The following is a 23674-nucleotide window of genomic DNA, read 5'->3' on the forward strand; positions in this document are numbered from 1 at the left end:
GCCGTGGGAGTGAGAAACCTGAGGCGACTGGTTTTCACGCTGCGTCAGAACATTAGCTGTTAAACTTCTTCTTTGGTGGTTGAGTTTTAACTTGGCAAATGTCTGTGCAACTACAGACTCTAGTTCCCAGAGTCCTTTGCAGCTGAGTGTGGCCAGTGGGGTGTGAATGGAATGTGACTGTACCTGAGGTGTGCAAGTTCCAGGTGTCTTCAACTTGGAGACAAGTCACTTGGCCTGGTCAGGCCAGGATGACAATTGAGGGATGGCAGAGCAACAATCTGGAAGGAGCCTGAGCCCCTGAGTGGCACAGAGCTGTTCTGCCAGGTGGCGGTGCCCACTGCAGCTGTGGCATGAGAACTAACTTCTGGCACTGAAGCCAGTGGACTGCAGAGTACTTGTGGCAGCAGCCTGGCCTATACCCTATTATAATACACAGAAGGCCAAGGCGGGAGGATCACTTGAGCCCAAGGAGTTCAAGGCTGCAGTGAGCTATGATCACATCACTGCACTCTAGCTTGGGTAACAGTGTAAGACCTCATTCCTTTAAAAAAAAAAAAAATGGCCGGGTACGGTGGCTCACACCAGTAATCCCAGCATTTTGGGAGGCCGAGGTGGGCGGATCACCTGAGGTCAGGAGTTCGAGACCAGCCTGACCAACATGGCGAAACCCCGTCTCTACTAAAAATACAAAAAATAGCCGGGCATGGTGGCACGTGCCTGTTATCCCAGCTACTTGGGAAGCTGAGGAAGGAGAATCACTTGAACCTGGGAGGCTGAGGTTGCAGTGAGCCGAGATCATGCTACTGAACTCCAGCCTAGGCAACGAGAGTGAAACTCCATCTGAAAAAAAAGAAAAACTTACTCAAGTTTAGCTCTAAGGAACAGCAGCAAGGCTGAGCAGTGCTTTCAGGTACCCCCAAATGCTGCTAGTAGAAGACACAGTTAGGAAAGGAAATAGAGACTGCCAAAAAAAATGGGCCTTTTCCGCAACGACTTTCTATATACAGCAGCTACAAAGATCGCCTCATTCTATTCTGAGTATGTTATTACTCAAATGTTCTTTCTGTGAAGAGTTGGGCTGTGCTGAGTTCCCATACCTGGGTCCCCCATTCTTTTTCTTAATGCTTTGAAAATGTGGAAACTATTCTCAGCTCATGGACCCACAAAAGCAGTCCTCAGGCACATGGTGTGTCCACCTTTGCTTTCGATTCACTCATGTGGTCTTATCTCCTCAATGAAGAAGCCAGACTGTAAGGATAGGGACCATGCCACTGCCTTCTGTGTCCTGCTGCTGTCTAGCATAGTATTTAGGACATAGACCCAGCCTCTCCTCCCCTGCCAACCCTGGGACATTTAGACTATTCACCATCTCTTGTCAAGATTAATAGAGTAGCTTCCCATTTGGGCTGGCAAAAATACCTAGGGTGTGTTTTTCGCTCTGCCATGAACTACATGGGTCATCTAAGGTAATCACGCTCTTCTGTCTTCAGTTTCCTAACCTCTAAAATAAAGAGACTGAAAGACACTGATACTAAAGCACCTTTTAAATCTAAAAACCTGTGAGTCAAAGTTTTGCATATTCTAAATAATTAATCCCAATATTCCTCAGGATCCCTGAACTCCTCCCCAAAATTCAGCAGTGTTTTCAAAAGAAGTCAAAACAAAGCAGCAGAACAGCACTGGCATGAAAACGAGAACATAAAGTACGTGTGACGAAGGCCTTTTTAAAAACAACCTAGCCAGGCACAGGGGCTCACACCTGCTACCCCAGCACTTTGGGAGGCTGAAGTGGGAGGACTGCTTGAAGCCAGGAGTTCAAGACCAGCCTGGGCAACAAAGTGAGACCCGTATCTACAAAAATAAAAAAAACACCTGTAGTCCCAGCTACTCAGGATGCTGAGGCAGGAGGATCGCTTGAGCCCAGGAATTTGGAGGCTGCAGTGAGTGATGATCATGCCACTGCACTCCAGCCTGGGCAACAGAGCAAGACCCTGTCTCTAAAAATAAAAAGAAATAAAACATCTTGAGCCGGGGTCTTGGTAGATAAAAACAGCTGGGAATATCTTAGAAGAGAATATGAGAAAAAATTCGGTACAGTGGGGACTATATTCTTTAGACAAAAGTTCCTGAGATCATAATCAGATAAAACAATCAAGTCAAAGATAACCTTATTTGGAAATCTATGAATAATCTATGACACAGAAATATTTTATTAAAAGCTGTTCATCAAAACCAGAAAACAGAGGTATTAAACACCTTCTAGGAAGAGAAGTTTGGCTACCCAATCTGTAAGCATAAGCAACATCGCAGGGTAAACACTGAGTAAGAAATAACTGTTTAAAAAGCACTTGCACACATCATGACTGTTGATGGTTGTGTGAGAAAACATTTTAAATGGTCCATTTTCAAGGCATGATAAATCTAAGTCCTGGCAGCCTGCTTGCAAATGTAACACACCACATGGCTCATGCACCTAGAAAGTCACAATAAGCTAACAATGTAGAGGAGGAGTCAGCCCATTAAAGGGAAGAAAGTTTTGTTATTGGGAAATGAAAATTAAGTGGGGAAGGGAATGGGGTATAACCTTACAAGGGGGATAATGAAACTCAGGCAACATCCAGGAAGATCGTAGCCCCATAGTACTCGGCCAGTGAGGAACTGGGGGAGGGACTGGCGTGCTAGGAGATAAATTACCTGTTGTGACTATCCTAGGTGTGCCTGCCCACCAGATACCCGATCTTGCAAGACTGTTATTAAAAAGTCTCACTTTCACTGTTCTTCATGCCTCTAAGTCCATTCTTTGAGTTTGGATGGGTGAGTGTATTTCTCATAGTTGCTATTCATTATGAAGACATTTTATCCTCATTAGAGCAGGCCCAATGGGGTCTCCACTTATAATATTCATTAAAAGTAATTCCTATTTTTCTTAATAATCAAAAAGAGCACTTTAATGTTGCCACAAATTTAAATGAATGAATTTACTAACGAGAGTGGTATTTCCTGAAGTGTATTCCATGTGATTGTGTTTCCACCAAGGAAAAGGTTCCAAACAAGACTGGGAAATGCTTTTTTGCAGAGTCCTAGTCCATCTCAGCATAGGAAAACCTCTGAGAGGTCCCAGTGTACTTAGTTTAACTCAGTTTCCCAAGTGACTATAGTATCTTTTTTTTTTTTTTCTCAAGGGAAAACCATGAACATCTTACCTGATTAATCCTCATGGTACACTGATACGGAAGCCTCTTGGAAACATGCCATTTATGGGGTCTGAAACCCTCTGACAATAATCATTTTCATTTCTTATGGGAAACAGCTGGATTAGCAGACTCTAGGGCATATTGGTGAAGTACACAAGGATCTCTGTGCCCCTACCCAGAAGATAAGCCTATGCCAACCACAAGGCAAGAGGGGAGTCCCTGTTCCAAGTTCCCTGTGTTCAGAAATTATGTTTGCGTTGGGCACAGTGGCCCACACCTGTAATCCCGGCACTTTGGGAGGCCGAGGCATGTAGATCACCTGAGGTCAGGAGTTCAAGACCAGCCTGGCCAACATGGTGAAACCCTGTCTCTACTAAAAATACAAAAAATTTGCCAGGCGTGGTGGCAGGCACCTGTAGTCCCAGCTACTTGGGAGGCCGAGGCAGGAGAATCGCTTGAACCCAGGAGGCAAAGGCTGCAGTGAACTGAGATTGCACCATTGCACTCCAGCCTGGGGAACAAGAATGAAACTCTGTCTCAAAAAGGAAAAAAAAAAGAAATTATGTTTGCTTGGTTTTGGTACTTCTGCAAAAAAATAAGGAGGAAGGTGCTTGCCAGGGTCTGAGTGAATAAGAAGAACGCTGAGGCTGGAAGCTAGCATAGGTCCCTGAAACTGGGTGGGGACATCCCTCCCAACTCACCTTTGGGACAGTAGCCTGGCAGGCCCACAGAGACAAGATGAAAGGAAGCATTCGGTCATTGGCCTCAGTCGCCAAGGGCAGAAATGCCACCTCTAAGGCCCAGTGCACACACCTGCATACGTCCTCCTTTGCATAGCGGGCAGGAGGAAAGCAGGCAAACCTGGGTGGCTCCTGGGGCTGAACTGGATTGGAAAGACAAAGCTCACGAAACCCCTTTCCCCAGTCTCCGTCTCTAGGGGCCATGACATTTACCTCACTGATCAAAGGGAACAAAAGTCAACTATGGCCAAGAAAGAGGGGGCAGCCCTCACTCTACCAGGCAATAAAGCAAATGGTCCCCACGAAACACCGTAATAAAGATAGACATGGCTCTCAAGAAGACAAAGACTTCAGCCTAGTCATGTGACAACCAAAACCCCACAGAAGACCGGTATCCAATGTGACTCAACTTCTCGTGCTGTTCATAATAAAAGGTCTCTCCAACTCAACCCTGGGGTTTAGTGGGGGTGTCAGAGCCGATCCCCTCCTCATGCAAAGTAAACTCATTCCCGAGGGAATTTCTTCCAAGCAAATCAAAACCACTTGAAAGCCGTAAAAAAATGTTACATCCAAAATACTTTGATAATTTCTGAAATTACGTGGCTCAGCGAAGCACTCTGGATTTGCAGAAAGATTTTGTGCCCTTCATGTCTGGCATAATACATACTTCTCTCATTCATTTTAACCACATCAAGAAATCCCCGAAGAGATTCTACTTTCTCAGCAAGGAAAGTTACAAAAGAGAATGCAAAATGGGCTCGTTTTTCGTGAGCAAAATGAAATACTTTTATGTTTTATTCATGCAAAGTGAAAACTCCTTTCCTTTGCAACATTACAAATTGAATTTGCTCTTGTAAATTGCTGTTAAAGAAAAAAAAAGGAATCAAAAGCAAAGGAAAGTAAAAAAAGCAGGAGTACAAAGGCCCCTTCTTCTGGGGAATGGAAACTCAGGGGATCAATGGGGAGAAATCGAACCTTTCACTGGCAAACACACTTTTAAAATTTGCTGTTTCCATGCCGATCCGGCTGAAGGCACCCACAACCCCACGATCTTGCTGAGGTCCTACTAGCTACGTGGAACCGTCCCATGATCTCGCTGAGGTCCTACTAGCTATGTGGAACCGTCCCATGATCTCGCTGAGGTCCTACTAGCTACGTGGAACCGTCCCATGATCTCGCTGAGGTCCTGTTAGCTATATGGAACTCTCCAATGATCTTGCTGAGGTCCTGCTAGCTATGCGGAACCCTCCCATGATCTTGCTGAGGTCCTACTAGCTACGTGGAACCGTCCCATGATCTCGCTGAGGTCCTGTTGGCTATGTGGAACCATCCCATGATCTTGCTGAGGTCCTGCTAGCTATGTGGAACCGTCCCATGATCTTGCTGAGGTCCTGCTAGCTATATGGAACCTTCCCATGATCTCGCTGAGGTCCTGTTGGCTATGTGGAACCGTCCCATGATCTCGCTGAGGTCCTGATAGCTATGTGGAGCCCTGAGTGTAGTTCTAAATTACACTCATCTGCTAACACTGAGTGAGAATAAGAACATGAGTAATACAGCCCACGTTTCAAAGCCATAACCAAGGCAATGTAACCTAATTCACACTGATTTCATCAGGGAGTGGGAGTGGGAAGCTCTTCCTGCTTTGTGGGACAACTGAACTCATTAGGGTCTGGAACAGCCTCTCATCCTCTAGATCACATGATCAAGTGTACTTCAAGTCTCCCTGAGGTCTGACTCCTCTCCAACCTCCACTGTCTTTAAAAGGAAGCCATGTCATTAGCTGCATCTGCTAGCATGTGTTTAAAAGTCAAGGGCTAACATTCATTAAGCACCTGTCATGTCCCCATCACTGAACCGATTACTGCATACATACACATGCACATATACGTATGTATTGTGGTCCTTATTATGATCCTCACTTCACAGATGAGAGAACTGAGGTTCAGAAAACTTGAATAATTTTGTCAAATGGAGTTTGAATCATTTGTTTCCTTCCAGACATGTAGCATTTGGCCTTACTTTAAAGAGTTAGGGTGAGCTGAAAACCTCATCAATACAAACCACTGACAATCTGACCTTAAGAAAACCCAAGCTCATCCACTTGTACACGTATGTAATGTAACGAGCTCCACACCTTGGTTCCTGCCTTAAAAACAAACATGGAGGACAGGAACCAGGAAAAGCTCAAGCATCTTATACCCAGGGCCTTCCACCAAAGCTAAATGTTTTTAATGATGACCAAACATCACCAGAGAGCTTCCTTGTAAAATTAATCCATGCATCTCTCCAGGGCTACAGCTCTGGCAAGCAAGGGAATGACAGGTGTGTGCACATAATCCATCCACCCATTCCCCCAAAGCACCTGGCCCAGCTGTCATCATTCACTACTACGTTAGAAAAGCTCAAAGATGCAACTGCGCTCCCAGGAAGGCTTATCCAATCGGCAGTGAGAAGAAAGACACTTTAGCTCTCTCTTTTGCAGACCATTTCTCACGTCTAGTTCCAGCATAAATGCTTATTCTTTAACTGATGAATACTTGGCCATAATCCTTCCTTTCTGGTTTAGGACTTGGAACTGAATCAAACGTACTAATGCCCAGCGTTGGTTGACAAAGGCTGTCATAAGCCCAGGTAGACGACACCCCCATTAGAGAGACCAAATGACTCAATAAAAAAGCAGAATGTTCAGAAATGGAACCATAAGCTCAGGAGAGCCGCTCTCTGTTGTCTGGGATTTTTATCCTCTTTTGCAATGCTCTTGTCCATTTTCAACAAAGCAATAACAAGCTATCATCGTATAGCTCATCCCTAAATGCTAGGAGATGCTCTAGTACCTTGGGAATTGCCAAAGATTGACTATAATTTAAGAATTAACTGCATTTAATGTAGACCAATTACTTAACAATGGTCTCTGAGTATAAAGTCTGTATAACTGCTACTTTATTAAAATATGCACTTGAAAATCGGAACTCCTTGTTTCCAATCATCCTGGAGAACAGAAAATTCGTAACACATCTAAGATTCATTTCTTATAAATAACGTCTTTTCAGTAGGATTTCAGAAAAATATACATCAAATGGAATTTTGATAAGACCAGACCTTTCCAGTGTTAAAAATAGTTTAGCCAATCCCAAACCCCGGAAATTCCTGATATCATGATTTAATGACCTGAGGCTTGTGATGAAAGGCTGTGCAACGTCCCCCTTCAAGTAAGCCCTTGATGAAGAAAACAGCAGCAGGAGGGCCTCTGAAATGGCTGAGACTCAACTGAATGAAATGGAATTAATTTTAAAAAGACTGCAGAGAGGAGGGGAAAAAGGGGTTCAGATGGCCTGGGTTGGAAACTTGGTTGAATGAGGAGGGTCAGGAGGAGAAACATGCAGAATTGGAAGGCAGGATCAGGGTCAGAATTGACAAAAGATTTGAGACACAGAAGCCAGGAAGGGAAGCAGTGTGGAGGCTTTAAGAGGCAGGGAACTAGAGACACGCTTTCATTTTGTACATTTCTATACAGAGGCTACACGAGTTTCGTATTCGGTGAAATGCTGCGAGACTATGCTTTGGTGTTCAGCTAGGACAGGGACACGGGTGAGGTGACCCGGACTGCCCCACCTGGGGACTCACCGGCCATTGTCGCGGCCCACGCCCCACACGCGGATGCTGACGATGGGCTGCGAGTGCAGCACGCTGCGGTCCATGGGGTCCACCAGGCTGAGCATGTCGTTCTCCAGGATCAGGTACATGTCTTTCCCCTGGGACACAATGAGAAAACACGCTGTCTTTCTCATGCAGGCTGGAAAGCCTAATTGCATGTGGCATCCAGGAACGCTGTATCAGCCACCAAAAGAAGTCACCCTGCGGTCTGTAACTTGTCTGCCCAAGAAATTTCCTTTCTGGACAAGAATATTGATGTCTTCCAGCTTCCTGTCATACACCCAATTTCTCTCTCCCTCTCTGAGTCCTCTGAAATGTGCTCCCATCCTGCTTTCCAGGCTGCTCTTAAATTTATTTACACTTCTGAATCTTTATGACAAAAGGCTAATGGTGGGTTCCCTGGAGAATTTAGTCTTTCACTAATTCTGTGCCCATCAAACTCTTAGAACCCCCTCTCCCCATTCTTCTGGCCAGGTCCTACCAGGCATCCCCTCGACGGCCTTTCCAGACCCACAATGATACCTGCTGCTTCTCGGCTTTTACACCACTTCCTAGCTGTGTGGTCTGCCCGGCAGACAGCAGGCACAGCTTCGTGACATTTCTCAGCACTAACGATGGCTAACATTTAAATGACTACATTAGGCCACATGCTTAAGGTGCACTGGCTCACGATCTCTCTAAATTGCCCTCTGAGGGCTTGGATTGTTACTATCACCAGTTGGCAGTTGGGGAAACTGACAATGAAGGTTTAAGTAACTTGCTCAAGGTCTGACACAGAACCTGTGGGTGCTGCTGGGATCCCAGCATGGGGGAACACCCAGGTTTCTCAACTCCTGCGCTGTCCTTCGGAGTCTTACACTCCGGTGTCCCATCTCCCCACCTGTGTTGGCTTTCTGTGGGCAGAAGCACCAGACTACTGATTCCCCCTGCAATCTCCCAGGCATAATTTTAGGACATCATTAAATAACTGTTGCACAGCTGAAACACTCTCTCTCCTCAAGGTCATCTAGATGCTATGGCACTGATGATGGAAGATCTGGCTTGGCAGAACAGTGAGGCTTCTTGGTAGGTCTTCAAATCTCAAAGTGAAACAGATAAACTGCTTTCTGGTATAGTTTTTGGGAACAACGTTTTAGTTTCCCACCAAACATTCTCAGAGTGAAATAGAGCTCTAATGCTCAGGGAGGCAGAGATAGGTATCTTGGTGCCTCTGTCAGCCAGTGTTGAAGCTGTGGCCTGTGTCTACAGCTGAGATCCAGCCTGGTCTCAAATCTTCCCCCAAGAGCAGCTAAGCCATTTACGGATGAAAGCACTGGCAGAAAACACAACTCGTGTCGACTATTGTGGTGAAACAGATTCACACAGCCTGGAGCATGCTGCCTTAGACCTACGGCTCCTCTAAAGGTCAGTCATTCACATGTTAGTATAAATCACAACCACCTTCCTTGTAAATCCTGGCCAAGAAGGAACAGCATTTTTGACTGAAGGAGAGAGAAAACAGGTGGAGAATTTGGTGGAAACACAGGCCTGGGTTTTGGTCTTTATTTTTTTTTTGAGATGGAGTCTTGCTTTGTCATCCAGGCTGGAGTTCAATGGCATGATCTTGGCTCACTGCAACCTCTGCCTCCCAGGTTCAGGTGATTCTCCTACCTCAGCCTCTCGAGTAGCTGGGACTATAGATGCATGCCACCATATCCGGCTAATTTTTGTATTTGTAGTAGAGACGGGGTTTCAGCATGTTGGCCAGGCTGATCTCGAACTCCTGACCTCAGGTCATCCATCTGCCTCAGCCTCCCAAAGTGCTGGGATTACAGGCATGAGCCACCATGCGCAGCCATGCTTGGGTATTTGGATGGGAGATAATGCAGTGAGAGAGGACAGCAAAGTCAAACAACAGAAGAGTCTAAATGGCTTTTCTTGGATGGAAGAAAATTCTTCCAGTTCTCCCTTATGCCTGGAATCTAAAAGTCAGCTTGGCAATGCAGTGATTCAGCTCCACTTTAAGGCAGATAAACTCCACCATGGAAAGGCTTGGAAACCTACCTCCCATTGAGACGTGCTGCTAGGAGAAAATGTGAGTGGAGTTCCAGTCAGCTCAACCAAAAAGCAAACTTTTCAACCACTGCTCTGTTCACTAGAAGCAGAGAGAACAGCATCTATTCATGTAGCAAACACTATTCCAAGATGCTCCCAAAATGCTTTTTCTACAGGTCTCGGGCACACCAGGAATACAGCTTTTCTGGTTTGATGTGAGTTTTATACACATTTGGTATCTGTACTTACTTCTTTCCTTTCTGAAATTATCTCAACTAACATTTCAAAACGTAATCACTCTGTTAAAAGGGAGAAATATATAAATATCAATTCCACAATTCATGTATAATGTTGATTCCTCAGAACGTAAGTAAAGAAGAATGTTATAAAAGGATAATTTGTCAACTTTTAGAGTAGAAGCATCAACATTTTTGTGTGTATGTGTGGAAGTCACCTTCCCTTTGAGAATATGGGTCCTTCTTTCAGTCTGCAAAACTGCTCTTACAGACTGGCCCATCCCATTTTGCAGGCATGTTTAGGGGAGTTCTGGGTCCCTAATGCTCACCCATAAATCTGTGTCACTTAGCTACTGAGAAACGCTCTCTCTCCAGGCCCCAGTCCTCACTGGGATCTGGCAGTGCTGAGGGATCAGTCACGCGGGGGCACCATGCCTACACTTCCTGCATTCATGGGAAAAGACACCTGAAAAACACCTCGGAGCCCCTTAGGACCACATCACCGAGCTGTGGGGCTTCCTGAAACACAGGAGAACGCAAACAGCCTGCCGGACATCATTCTCCGCGCCACTTACCTCTCCCCAAATCCCGACCGTGTCTCGGATGTCATTTTTGCAATAGGAAAGTTGCCTGATGCAGTTGTTGACCGCAACACTACTTTTACCGGGGGCGAGGTCTTCTTCTGCCATCTCTACCCATCCCAGAGAACGCACAGCAAAACACTGGAAGATAGAGTAAGAGGACAGGAAGTCACTCCATGGTTTGGCCAATCATACCAGTTTACACTACTCCCCTCCCACAACTACAAGGTACTACACTTAATGCACTTTTATTTGCTTCATTATGTTCAATCATCTAATTGAGTTAACAAATCCTCTACTGCTGGAAATTAAATGGTAACTACTTTTTGCTATTTAAAAAAATGTAGTGACAAATATCTTTTTGCCTGACGTGTGCATGTGTTCAGATTTCTTCCTTAGAATAGATTACTAGAAGCAGGCCAGGTGCGGTGGCTCACGCCTGTAATCCCAGCACTCTGGGAGGCTGAGGTGGGTGGATCACCTGAGGTCAGGGGTCTGAGACCAACCTGGCCAACATGGCGAAACCCCGTCTCTACTAAAAATACAAAAATCAGCCAGTCTTGGTGGCGGGTGCCTGTAACTCCAGTTACTCAGAAGGCTGAGCCAGGAGAATCGCTTGAACCCAGGATGCGGAGGTTGCAGTGAGCCAAGTTGGCACCATTGCACTCCAGCCCGGGAGACACGGCGAGACTTCATATCAAAAACAAACAAACAAAAAGAATAGATTACCAGAAATATAAGTATAGGGCTTATATTACAAAAATTTGGATACAAAAATTTCTAAGCTCCTGATACCTCTTACAAGGCAGTTTTTTAAATAGTGAGAAATGCAACCCCATGAAATCTGTTATTTGGTAAGCACCTAGAAACGGTGGAGACAGAATGAATTAAATACATGTTAGGCACTTGTTTCTAATAACAGAGAAGCAAGATGTTTTCTCTAATACCCAGAAAGGCAGCAAAATGAGGAAAAAAGTATCCACTCATGATAACAAATAAGTGTGTCAGGTCCTACAGCGTGACAAGGGAATCTTTACATGCCGAAGTGCTTGCAGAATTGACAGATTCGTGCTTTTAAAACCATTTATTCTTGTATCACTTAGAGATACTTTAAGATCATACTACCTCTCTTTTTTTTAAAGTTCTGTAATTCAATTTTTCCCTTTAATTAAAAAAGTACTATATGCTGCATATTATAACAAGTAAAAAATCCAAAGACGTATGAAGAAAAAACTTCCCAGCGCATGTGAGGGTGACTTGGCTACAGCGTTTGCCTTGCCGGTGATCACCAGGGTTGCCGCGTGCCTGAGCTGGGTCCCTCATCCCTCTCTGCACCCCTGATCCCATGCAAGCTGTCCAGCAGTTGCAGAGGCCACCTTCCCCGAAAGGCAGACGTGGAGGCACCCTTCCTTGGGAGCCAACAGACTGGCTCTCGAAGAACAGCTTTTAAAGTTTCCAAATGCGAGCTTCATAACCAAATGAAGAAATGCAGCAAAGTGTCCTAAAGTGATCACATTCGGTCTAGTGCCACCTTCCCTCTTCCAGTCACCGTGCGCAGACCAGGCACCCCCTTCCTGAGTAGCTGATCATACTTTGTCAGGGGAAAAAAAACTCACCAAAGTATCAAAGACAAAACAGTCCATTTAAGCAAACACTGCGCTGATCCTCAGGTCCTAGATAGAGGAGAAAGCTATGCGACCACCTCAGCGGCCACTCTGCTGATGGTGCGCAAGGTGCCTTTCACAAAGAAACCAAAAAAAGAAGGCAGTCCCCGTGACGACCACAGAAGCTACTCAGGAGTCCGAGTCTTGGGGAAAGGTTCTGCACGTGTACACACTGCAGGGAACCAGCCTGATGGTGAAGAGGAGGTCCCGGGTGCCAGAGCTGGCTGTGGCCAATTCAGGGCTGGCCAGGTCTTGCCTGGTCTGCCTGCCCCTCTGCAGCTCTGCTCCCTCAGTCTCAGGCCAAAGTGTGTTTCTCCAGGTGGATGTGTTGGATATTCCACAGAAGCACCCCACCAAATGTGCTGCTTTATGAAAATGCATGATTTTGCCAGTCTGACCCCTAAGTGCCCAGGCCCTGCTGTTTCTCCAGAAAGTGCTGTGCAGCCCACTAACCTCTCTCCCATGTCGGTTCCCAACCCAGGCCCTAGTCAGTAAAATCACAGTGTCCCAGTTGACTCCCCTGGCCTGCCATTCCAACCTTGTCTCCTACCACCTCTATTCAAACGTCAAAAGTATTAACTCAGTCAGTCCTCACCCCAACCCTTTGAGGTCGATACTAAGTTACTGTACCCATTTTATACATGAGGAAACTGGGTGCAGCACAGAGTTGGTAAGTGGCAGATCCAGGATTCAAACCTGGGCAGTTTGGCTTCTGGGCTCCTACACTTAACTACTTTGTTATATGCCTCTGAGATTTTCATGGGGGGACAATGTCAGATGGGGTTAGGATGATAAAGAGGGCTGGATAAACAGCTGGTAACCTCAATACAGTTTTTTGTTTGTTTGTTTGTTTGTTTCAAGACAGGTTCTTGCTCTGTCACCCTGGCTGGAGTGCAATAGCATGATCTCGGCTCACTGCAACCTCTACCTCCTGAGTTCAAGCGATCCTCCTGCCTCAGCCTTCCAAGTAGCTGGGATTACAGGTGCACACCACCATGCCTGGCTAATTTTTGTATTTTTGGGAGAGATGGGGTTTCACCATGTTGGCCAGGCTGGCCTTTAACTCCCTGACCTCAAGTGATTGGCCTGCCTTGGCCTCCAAAGTGCTGGGACTACAGGCGTGAGCCACTGCACCCAGCCCTTAATACAGTTCTGAGTGTGTGTGGATCAAGAGTAGGAACGACCTGCATTCTAATCTCAGCTCTCTGATGTACTGGTACTGGGACCTTGGAAAAGTCATTTACCAAGCCTCAGTTTTGTTCGTTTGTAAAAATGGGAGTAATAATAATAATTACTTCAGAGGGTTTTCGTGAGGAGAAAATAAGTAGTGAACTTAGCATGTAAAAAACACTTGAACATTTGTTGAATGAATGAGCAAATAAATACAGTGTCATATAACTCTTAACTGAACAATCAAGAAAGAAAAATGAAAGATTTGTTTTAGGGTGACCACATGTCCCAATTTTCCCCTCAATAGTTCTGGGGTATCACTGTCATTCTGGCAAGATTATTCAGAGCAGCCCCTTTTACTCTCAAAAAGTGTCCTGGGTTAGACAATAAATTATATGATCACCTTGGTCAAAATTCTAGTGAATTCGGCTTCTGGCATGGAAACTGGGGCTTGGACAGGGTACTGTGGCATGCCCATGTGGAAATGGGGTTCAAGATCCACAGAAGCTGCCATCAGGACAGCATCTCAGTGATCCTGGCCAGGGTGAACCCTAAGACAGTACTGTTACTATGAGACACTTCTCTTCAAACCAGAAGTCAGAAATGCATTTTCCCACCATCTCCAGCTGCCTACTATAACATCCTACAACCTAGGACTGCTCAAAAGAATTCAGTAACGACAAAGAAGGTAAAAAAGAACACTGGCCGTTTTCTCTCCTTGGAGTCCAAGATGACAAAAATTTTGATCTAAACAGCTCACTGAACACCAAGAGTATCATTCTTGGCTAAAATATGCAAATCACCCAACCTCATCCAAGCACATTAAGAATACTGTTTTTGCTGGACGTGGTGGCTCACGCCTGTAATCCCAGCACTTTTGGAGACCAAGGCCGGTGGATCACTTGAGGATAGGCGTTCCAGACCAGCCTGGCCAACGTGGTGAAACCCCGTTTCTACTAAAAATACAAAAATTAGCCAGGTGTGGAGGAGGGCACCTGTAATTCCAGCTACTCGGGAGGCTGAGACAAAAGAATCATGGCAAAAGAATCGTTTGAACCTGGGAGGTGGAGGCTGCAGTGAGCTGAGATCGCACCACTGCACTCTAGCCTGAGCGACAAGAGCAAAACTCTGTCTCAAATAAAAAAGAAAAAAAATTGTTTTGTCATATTGATGAATACAAGCCTGACATGTTACTATAGTGAGTTTATCTAAAGTCATTTTTCTTGTGTAACCCTGCTGTTGTTTGAATTTAGTCTCTCATCTGAAGAGTTTCACCCCATTCTGTGTGGCCAAAGTGAAAGGAAACAGGTATACAGGGAACATGCAGCTTGGCCCGAGGGGCCAGCTTGGCTTCTTCCCAAAGAATGGAGCAGCAACGAGCAACCTGCACTGTTTGGTGATGCCCCCGTGTGGCCAGGAAGGTTCATAACCACCACCACTTTCCCTTAAACCCAGGAAGGGATGCTGGGCGTAATCAGTTCTGGGAATAAAGGCTTGTCTTGGAGCATGGGAAGAACTCAAAATATTTAATGAAGTCATCTGCCACTTAAAAAAAAAATGTTAATAAAAAAAATCAACATATACACTTTGACTTATGCCCATTCTTCAATAATTCTTAACCAAAAGGGCAAAAGAGTAATGGTTCAGGGTAGAACCGTGTCATCAGAGGGGTCTGGATTCAAGTCATCATTTTGCTGCTTTCTGGCTGGTGACTTTAGGTTAAGTCACTTCAGGTCTCTAAGTCTCAGTCTCTTCATCTGTAAAATAATAATGCTACCTATACTTACAGCATGTGCAAGGCCTAAAGAAGATAATGCTGGTAAAATGCTTAGCATCATGCCTGGCAGATAGTCAAAACTTGGCAAATGCTTATTGTTATTTTTTGTTTGTTTATTGTTTTTGAGATGGAGTTTCACTCTTTCACGCAGGCTGGAGTGCAGTGGCGTGGCGTCAGCTCACTGCAACCTCCGTCTCCCAGGTTGAAACGATTCTCCTGCCTCAGCCTCCTGAGTAGCTGGGATTACAGGCATGTGCCATCACGCCTTGCTAATTTTTTGTCTTTTTAGTAAAGATGAGGTTTCACCATGTTGGCCAGGCTGGTCTCAAACTCCTGACCTCAGGTGATCCACCCACCTTGGCCTCCCAAAGTGCTGAGACTATAGGCATTTGCCACAGCATCTGGCTTTTATTATTATTATTATTGATAAACTTTTACTCTTTTCTATTAGTGGATTTTAAGGATTTCTCTAGTTTAATAGATTTCAGCCAAAGCCAGCATGTAGAGATATACTGTAGACCATGATACATATGAATATATGACCTGGAGGGCTTTCTTAAAACACATAACAGGTCGGGCACGGTGGCGCATGCCTATAATCCCAGCACTTTGGGAGGCTGAGGTGGGTGGACCACTTGAGGTCAACAGAGTGAGACCCCATCTCAAAAAAAAAAAAGAAAAAAAAAAGAAACACACACACAGAGAACACTGGACCCCTTCCCCAGAGTTTCTGATTCAGTAGGTCTGGCTAGGACCCAAGAGTCTCTATTTCTAACAAGCTCTCAGATGATACTGAAGCTGTGATCCGGGAGCCACACCTTGAGAACCACTGCTATAGACAGATGGCTCCTTTCTTTACCCAAAGTTATGTGGTTCCTCAGATTGAAAGTAAAATCTAGGTTCAAATCCCAGGGCTGCCTCTTACCATTTTTGACCTTGGGTGAGTTAGTTAACCTGTCTGTGTCTCAATGTCCTCGTTATAAAACGTGGGTACTAAAAATAACTTGTCTCACAACGACCTATCAAATGTTGTGAGGATTAACTGGGCTAAATTCAAGTTTGCTGCTGCTTCTGTTATTGTTGTTAGTTACTATGGGCATTTAAGGGATCTGGGTCATGGCTGACCCAGAAGGGACACAGCTTTTGACCTGGGCCCCCTTCTCTCCCATTTGTTCTCTCTTCTTCCACAGTGGAATCGAGTCATCCTATCTTAGTTGTAAAACTTATCTTGTGTGGAGCTTGTATCTCTGAGTTTTATAATACAGCCATCTTTTTGCAGAGGACCTCTCCTTAAAATGTGCGTTGTGGAGCAGAACACAGAGCAAAGCCTGGGTATCTATGACCAGATGGTCCTCAGTTCAAACTGTATTCCAACTGGTGGATGCTCAGCCTCCAGGCATCTAAGGTTACTCAGTTGACCAGTGATAAGGAAATGAAGAAGAGCAAGTGGCTGGGACATTGTAGGCCCTCAGCAGGTATGTACTTTGTTCTCTCTGGTTCCAGAAGATACTATTATTTCGATTTTTGTTTTCCCCAGTCTTCCATTTCTCTTTTCCCTTGCTGAATTTCTAGGTTTCTGTCCTTTTCCTTCCTCTGGGCTTTAATGCAGGCAGCAAAATGAGAGCGTGCTGTCAAAAAACTGGGGGATCTCCTCCAGGGACCAGGAGGGGCAGGGGATGCAGTGAGGGGTGAGACCAGGGGCCGGGAGCCAGTGAGCTGTGGGATACAGGCCTTGCCTCTAGCCAGGTGAGTTGGCCTCGGGGTACAGGACCAAAGAAGACAGTGGTAAAATGAGCTCATGTCCACTAAGGAGCATATCCAACACCCAGGGCACAGCCACTGCTCTGTGACTGTTGAGGGATAGTGACCAAAAGGTAAATGGTACCAGAACATATAACAACATTAAGTTACAGATGTTAAAAAACTAAAATAGTTCACATCAAAAAGCTAAAATGTGGCCCAACACTACAAATTACTACAAATGTAATCCTAATTAACAGTCATCTATGGGAATTACTTACCATTCAAGCCAAATTATCCGATAGCAAAATAACAACTGTGTATTTGCGCTGATAACATTTACTGAGTGACTAGTTCCTGGAGGACCTACAGAGATGAGTGTCCTTTCTTCCCTGTAGATACATCTGAGTTAACTGAGAGTATCTGAGAGTAGATAAGTTCCTGCTCTTGAGAAGCTTGTGACACAGCAGACACATAGCAGCAATCTATAGCACGGACCATGAAGGTGCACTGAGGTACAAGCATGGGTTGGGAGCTCATGGAAGGAGAGTTTTTTGTTTTGTTTTGTTTTTTGTTTCTGAGACGGAGTCTCACTCTGTTGCCCAGGCTGGAGTGCAGTGGCAGCGCCTTGGCTCACTGCAACCTTTGCCTCCTGGGTTCAAGCAATTCTCCTGCCTCCGCCTCCCAAGTAGCTGTGATTACAGGCATGCACCACCACGCTCAGCTAATTTTCTGTATTTTTAGTAGAGACAGGGTTTCACCATGTTGGCCAGGCTGGTCTCCAACTCCTGATCTCAAGTGATTCACCCGTCTCGGCCTCCCAAAGTGCTGGGATTACAGGTGTGAGCCACTGAGCCTGGGCTTTTTTTTTTTTTTTTTTTTTAATTCAGAGTTAGTGATGGACAGCTTCTTAAAAGACATGAAATTGAGCTGAGCCTTGCAGGACAGATTAATTCATTTATTCAACAAATATTTATGACACCTACCATATGCCAGGCACCGGAGACTTATTATCAATGGGCCAAACAGACCAAACACTCTGCCCTACATAGTATTTCAAAAAACTGGAAGGGCATATTTGTTTGATGGCCACATCCAAGGTCACACACTATGGGCATGGATCAATAAGAGTAAGGTGCAACTATGGGAGAAGGGGCCCAGAGCAGAGTGGCTTGGGGCCCAGGTGTTCAAGCCACTAACTCTGGGATGAAATCTCAGGTCAGCCACTTATTAGCAGTGTGACCCAGGTTACTCAATCTTGGTGAGCCTCATTTTCCTCATCTGTTGCTGTGAGGATAACAGGATGGACCTCATAGGGTCCTGGCAAGATGAAATGGGATGGCTTAGATTAAGAATCTTGCAAAGGGCCTGGCCCAAAGGAAATAGGTGAGAAAAGGTGACCACTATTTTCTCAAGGTCTCTGATTCCCCAGTCCTGACACATCATTGCCAGCTATACCAATCTAGTTTTGTTTTTACAATTAATGACTGAGCAACGCTAAGGATACCCCTAGGTGGTGGGGGACAGGGAGAGATGCAGAGCCTGGTGGGGGTGGGGGATGCTCTGTCCTCTTCAGAAGGGCAGGCTCCATCTTATCAGCTGACTTCAGGGTTTTTTTTTTTTTGGAGACAGAGTCTTGCTCTTGTCACCCAGGCTGGAGTGCAGTGGCACGATCTCGGCTCACTGCAACCTCTGCCTCCCAGGTTCAAGCCATTCTTCTGCCTCAGCCTCCCCGAGTAGCTGGGATTACAGGCACCCGGCACCACACCCAGCTATTTTTTTGTATTTTTAGTAGAGACGGGGTTTCACCATGTTGGCCAGGCTGGTCTCAAACTTCTGACCTCAGGTGATCCACCCATCTCGGCCTCTCAAAGTGCTGTGGTATTACAGGCATGAGCCTGGCTTTTTTGTTTTGTTTTGTTTTTGAGACTGAGTCTCTCTCTGTCTCCCAGGCTGGAGTGCAGTGGTACGATCTCGGCTCACTGCAAACTCCGCCTCCCAAGTTCAAGCGATTCTTGTGCCTCAGCCTCCTGAGCAGCTGGGATTATAGGTGCCCATCACCATGCCCAGCAAATTTTTGTATTTTTAGTAGAGATGGGGTTTCACCATGTTGGCCAGGCTTGTCTCCAACTCCTGACTTCAAGTGATCTGCCCACTTCAGCCTCCCAAAGTGCTGGGATTACAGGCGTGAGCCACCACACCCAGACACACTTCAGGGATTTTATTAAGGGTTCACGGACCTGGGAGATCCATGGATGGGCTTCAGGAAGTTCTAAACACCCTGAAAATATATCCAAAATTATGTGTGTGTATGTGATGGAAAGATGGTCCAAAGCTCTCACCAGTTTTCCAAAAGCTGTAAAAATACAAAGTACAGTAAATCTTCACTTAACATCGTTGATAGGATTTTAAAAACTGTGACTTTAAGCAAAATGACCTACCTTGAATAAGGTTGTTTCCTTCAACTTCTTTCAATGCTGTTTTGCTATAATGTTGATGAGAAAAAAATCTGCTTTCCTTATACATCATTTCTCTTGAAGTTGGAGTTTCTGAGAACTCACTAATAATGTTAAGTATAGATTTACTGTACTTTAAGAGAGTTAGATAGCAGAGTGCTCACTTGTCAAGACATCAACACGTATTTTATGTGTGTATACACATCAGGGCTAGCAAAAGCTTTCTAGTTAGCATCACAGTCCGCTTTTGGTTAGTGGATGAGGAAAACGGTTAAATGGCTCTACAGTGGAAATGATCAGGAATTTAAGGGTGAACAGAAGAAACGGGTACAGGGAAGTAGGGAGGGGCAAGAAAGGGCTGCACAACTTCCAGGTGGCTGGCAGTTGAGCCGACAGGCAGGACTGAATGACTTGTGAAGGTGAGAAAGTCTGACCCAGGTTTTTTTTTTTCTTTTCTAAGACAGGGTCTCACTCTGTCACCGAGGTTAGAGTACAGTGGTACAATCATGACTCACTACAGCCTTGACCTCCCAGGCTCAAGCAATCCTTCCACCTCAGCCTCCCAAGTGGCTGGGACTACAGGCATCCACCACCACACTCTGCTAATTTTTTATTTTTTGTAGAGTAAAGATCTCGCCATGTTGCCCAGGCTGGTTTCAAGCTTCTGAGCCCAAGTGATCCTCCCACTTTGGCATCCCAAAGTGCTGGGATTACAGGCGTGAGCCACCCCACTGGACCCAACACCCAATTTTTAATACAAAAAACTGGCCAGGCACAGTGGATTGTGCTCATGCCTATAATCCCAACTACTTGGGAGGCTGATGCAGGAGGATCACTTGAGGCCAGGAGTTCAAGACAAGCCTGGGTGACAAAGTGAGACATGGTCTGTAAAAAAATTTTTTTTTAATTAGCTAGGCACAGTGGTGCATACCTGTCATCCCAGCTACTAGAGAGGCTGAGGTGGGAGGATCACTTGAGCTCAGGAGTTCGAGGCTGCAGTGAGCTAGGATCAAGCCACTTTATTACAGCTTAGGTGAGAGAGCGATACTCCATCTCTAAAAAAAGCAATAATAAAATTAAAAAATGGGCCGGGTGTAGTGGCTCACGCCTGTAATCCCAGCACTTTGGGAGGCCAAGGTGGGCAGATCACCTGAGGTCAGGAGTTTGAGACCAGCCTGGTTAACATGGTGAAACTCCATCTCTACTAAAAAAACTACAAAAATTAGCTGGGCGTGGTGGCAGGCGCCTGTAATCCCAGCTACTCGGGAGGCTAAGGCAGGAGACTTGCTTGAAGCCAGGAGGCAGAAGTTGCAGTGAGCCGAGATCGTGCCACTGCACTCCAGCCTGGGCAACAGAGCGAGACTCCATCTCAAAAAAAAAAAAAAAAAAAAAAAAAAAATGCAAGACACTGATTTTGGTGTAAGTCCCTCTGATATTATCCTTGATGCACCAGCAAAGGGCCTCTTACAGAGATGGCTGATGTTGTCAGGGGAATTAAAGGAGAACGTTGGCAGAGAAAAAGGAACATGCAAAAGTTTCAATGTAGAGAACAGGGATTCAACATGAGAGAAATAGAAGCCACAGGGAACTGGCAGGGTTTTGGGGAGGATACACACACCACTGCAGGATATGGGATTCCAGCCTGTCTTGCTAGATCCTAGGAACATGGTGATCCTGGCTGCTGCCTATGCTGCAGAGCTGCTCTATGGAGACCTTTTCTATCTGTTTTCTGGGGGTCAGGTGGAAAAAAGCCATGTATTCCTGCTATATGTGACTATGAAGAAGAACCTTTTTAATAATCATATGGCCCACATACTATTTATTTCACATTGGTGGACAGAATAATGTACACTTAGGGTACATTTGTTATATTTGATAGCCCATGTTTTGTGATATTTCCCTAAGAGTTAAGAAGAGCCCTCTGTCATCTCCCACAGTTACTGCAGCCAGTAGAAACAGCAACGGGTCTGATTTCTGCCTGCAGCCCAGGGTCTTTTCACCGCCCAGGTTTCACTGAGAAATAAGGCAGCTGGGCCGGGTGCATTAGTTCACTCCTGTAATCCCAGGACTTTGGGAGGCTGAGGCAGGCAGATCACTTGAGGTCAGGAGTTTGAGACCAGCCTGGCCAACATGGCAAAACCCCATTTCTACTAAAAATACAAAAATTAGCACGGTGTGGTAGCATAAGCTTGTAGTGCAAGCTACTTGGGAGGCTGAGGCAGGAGAATTGCTTGAACCTGAGAGGCGGAGGTTGCAGTAAGCCGAGATGGCGCCACTGCAACTCCAGCCTGGGCGACAGAGTGAGACTCCATCTCATAAATAAATAAATAAATAAATAAATAAATAAGGTAGTCAGTGAGCAAAGGACTGTGACCTAAAACAACTTTCACAGAGTCCATACAAAAAAATATGCAAGCTTTTCAAGGTTCAAAATACCTCTTGGATGTTGCCTCCGTAATAGAGAAGTCTTTAGTAAACCGGCATTTGTGGTCATTACAGGCAGGAAGAGAGGAGATCACCGTCATTATGTGTACGGTTTGAAATATAACTAGGCTTTGCTATTGCTTTTTTTTGGAAATACTGAAATGCTTTTCAAATCTAAGATGTTAGTGGGTTCTGCCAGAGAGGTGTCTGGGGATTCTCTGGAGTGAAGCTTGACCCAGTTCTCCATCGGGCTGAAGCAAGGAATCAGTGTGATTCATTATTCAGCATGGCAGAGACCACGGTGGCCAGGGAGGACCCAGAGAGCATTTCTACACTGGTCCCCGTGAGCGCTTTAGCTGTTTCTGCCATTTTCCCGGACTGTCTACAACACAGTGAGCACTCAGGCAGAAAACACGATGCATGGCCCTTTGAGGCCCTGGGCCCACTAGTGCCATTTACTTAACTTTCCCCCTTCCTATTTTTCAGAGCAAGACACATAACTGGAAAAGCTCCCCTGATGTTAACTTCTGACAGGCCCTTCTACAAAGAGGATGGTCATAATCATAGCTAACCCCATGCAGCACTTACCACGTGCCAGGCACTAAGGATTGACCCATAATTAAAATATCGCCCACGATATCCATCTCCTTGCCTGCCCGCCACCCACTACTGGCTAGTCCCTTCGTGAAGGGCGGTTCCCAGCCCAGGTCACCTCTGTCTCTGCTCACAGGGCCAGGAACACTAACCCCATCCCCTGCAGCTGGGAAACACCCAGTGCACACGCAGTCACACAAAATGAATGCTACATTATTTGACGCAAGGAAGGGGAAAGAGGCAACGCAGTTGAGCAGCGGCCTCACAATCCTTCACACACAGCACGGAGCCGTGCGAGATCCCGGGATGTAAAGCGTCCCTGATTTCAAGTCCTTAAAAGAAAATGAAAGGATTCTTTCAAAGCAGATGCATCTTCACTTGTTCTCCCCTGGGCCATTCCCAAGTCAGCTCCTGCCTGCGATGTCTATTCCTAACGTCCTCTCTGTCAGAGAAAGCACTTGCAGACTTGCCACAAAGCAACCTTGAGAAAAGCAATCATGTCGAGATTTATAGGAACCACTGATGTGCTAGAGAGAATGCACGAAGGCAGTCTCACTCCAGTGGGGGCTGAGATGAGATTCGGCATCTACTTTAGCTATTGCTGGGGAATCTTTGCTTCCTCACGCTTATTCAGGGGAAGCCAAAGCTCCTCACTCCTCTGCACTAAGGGATCTCTTTGGTAAGGGTACGATGGTCCAGAGCAGCAGCCTAGACACCTTCCTGACCCCTCATGTGGCTCGAGTGGGGAAGGGGGAATGAGTTTGACAAAGGTCAGTGGTCTGAGGCCATGCTGGAGCTGGGGAGGGTGCCACTGTCCTGGAGGGGCCTGGATTTGGCTTCTAATTTAAGGCATACATTTGTGTAGCATTAAAGTCATGACATCAACATGCTTTCCTTTTAAGACACAAGATACACATTTTTGCACGGCAATGAAATAATGTCTTCAATGTATTCTAAGCATGGTTTCTAAGTATTCATTGTTAACTTAAAAGCATTCTCAGCTGGGCACAGTGGCTCACACCTATAATCCTAGCACTTTGGGAGGCTGAGGTGGCTCCTGCTTGAGCCCAGGAGTTGGAGACCAGCTTGGGCAAAATGGCAAGACCCTGTTTCTACAAAAAATTTAAAAGTTAGCTGGGCATGGTGGCGCATGCCTGTAGTGCCAGCTACAGGAGGTAAGGCGGAAGTGAAAGGATGAGGCAGGAAAATCGCTTGAACCTGGGAGGCAGAGGCTACAGTGAGCTGAGGTGCGCCACTGCACTCCAGCCTGGGTGACAGAGTGAAACCTGTCTCAAAAAAAAAAAAAAAAAAAAAAACAAAAAAAATTCCCACCAGTACTTAGTTAAGGGGATTTCAGAGTTTCAACAACCAGGAAGGAAACTTCCATTTAAAGCGTTCTGATGTAAC

General features: G+C 45.7%; 1 protein-coding gene across 29 annotated transcripts in view; it reads right to left on the reverse strand.

Annotated features, from left to right (window-relative positions):
- The window catches only part of APBB2 (amyloid beta precursor protein binding family B member 2), a 408181-nt gene that overhangs the window by 72677 nt on the left and 311830 nt on the right, over positions 1–23674 (reverse strand). For all 29 annotated transcript variants that reach the window (XM_078003304.1, XM_078003321.1, XM_078003307.1 and 26 more), the window contains 2 exons: positions 10437–10583; positions 7562–7689 (listed from right to left, as the gene is read on the reverse strand). In XM_078003304.1, the coding sequence (XP_077859430.1) occupies positions 7562–7689; positions 10437–10583 (275 nt within the window). The remainder of the gene's footprint in view (positions 1–7561; positions 7690–10436; positions 10584–23674) is intronic.

The sequence above is a fragment of the Macaca mulatta genome, chromosome 5 (genome assembly GCF_049350105.2).
Source record: "Macaca mulatta isolate MMU2019108-1 chromosome 5, T2T-MMU8v2.0, whole genome shotgun sequence".
In the NCBI taxonomy this organism is placed as follows: domain Eukaryota; kingdom Metazoa; phylum Chordata; class Mammalia; order Primates; family Cercopithecidae; genus Macaca; species Macaca mulatta.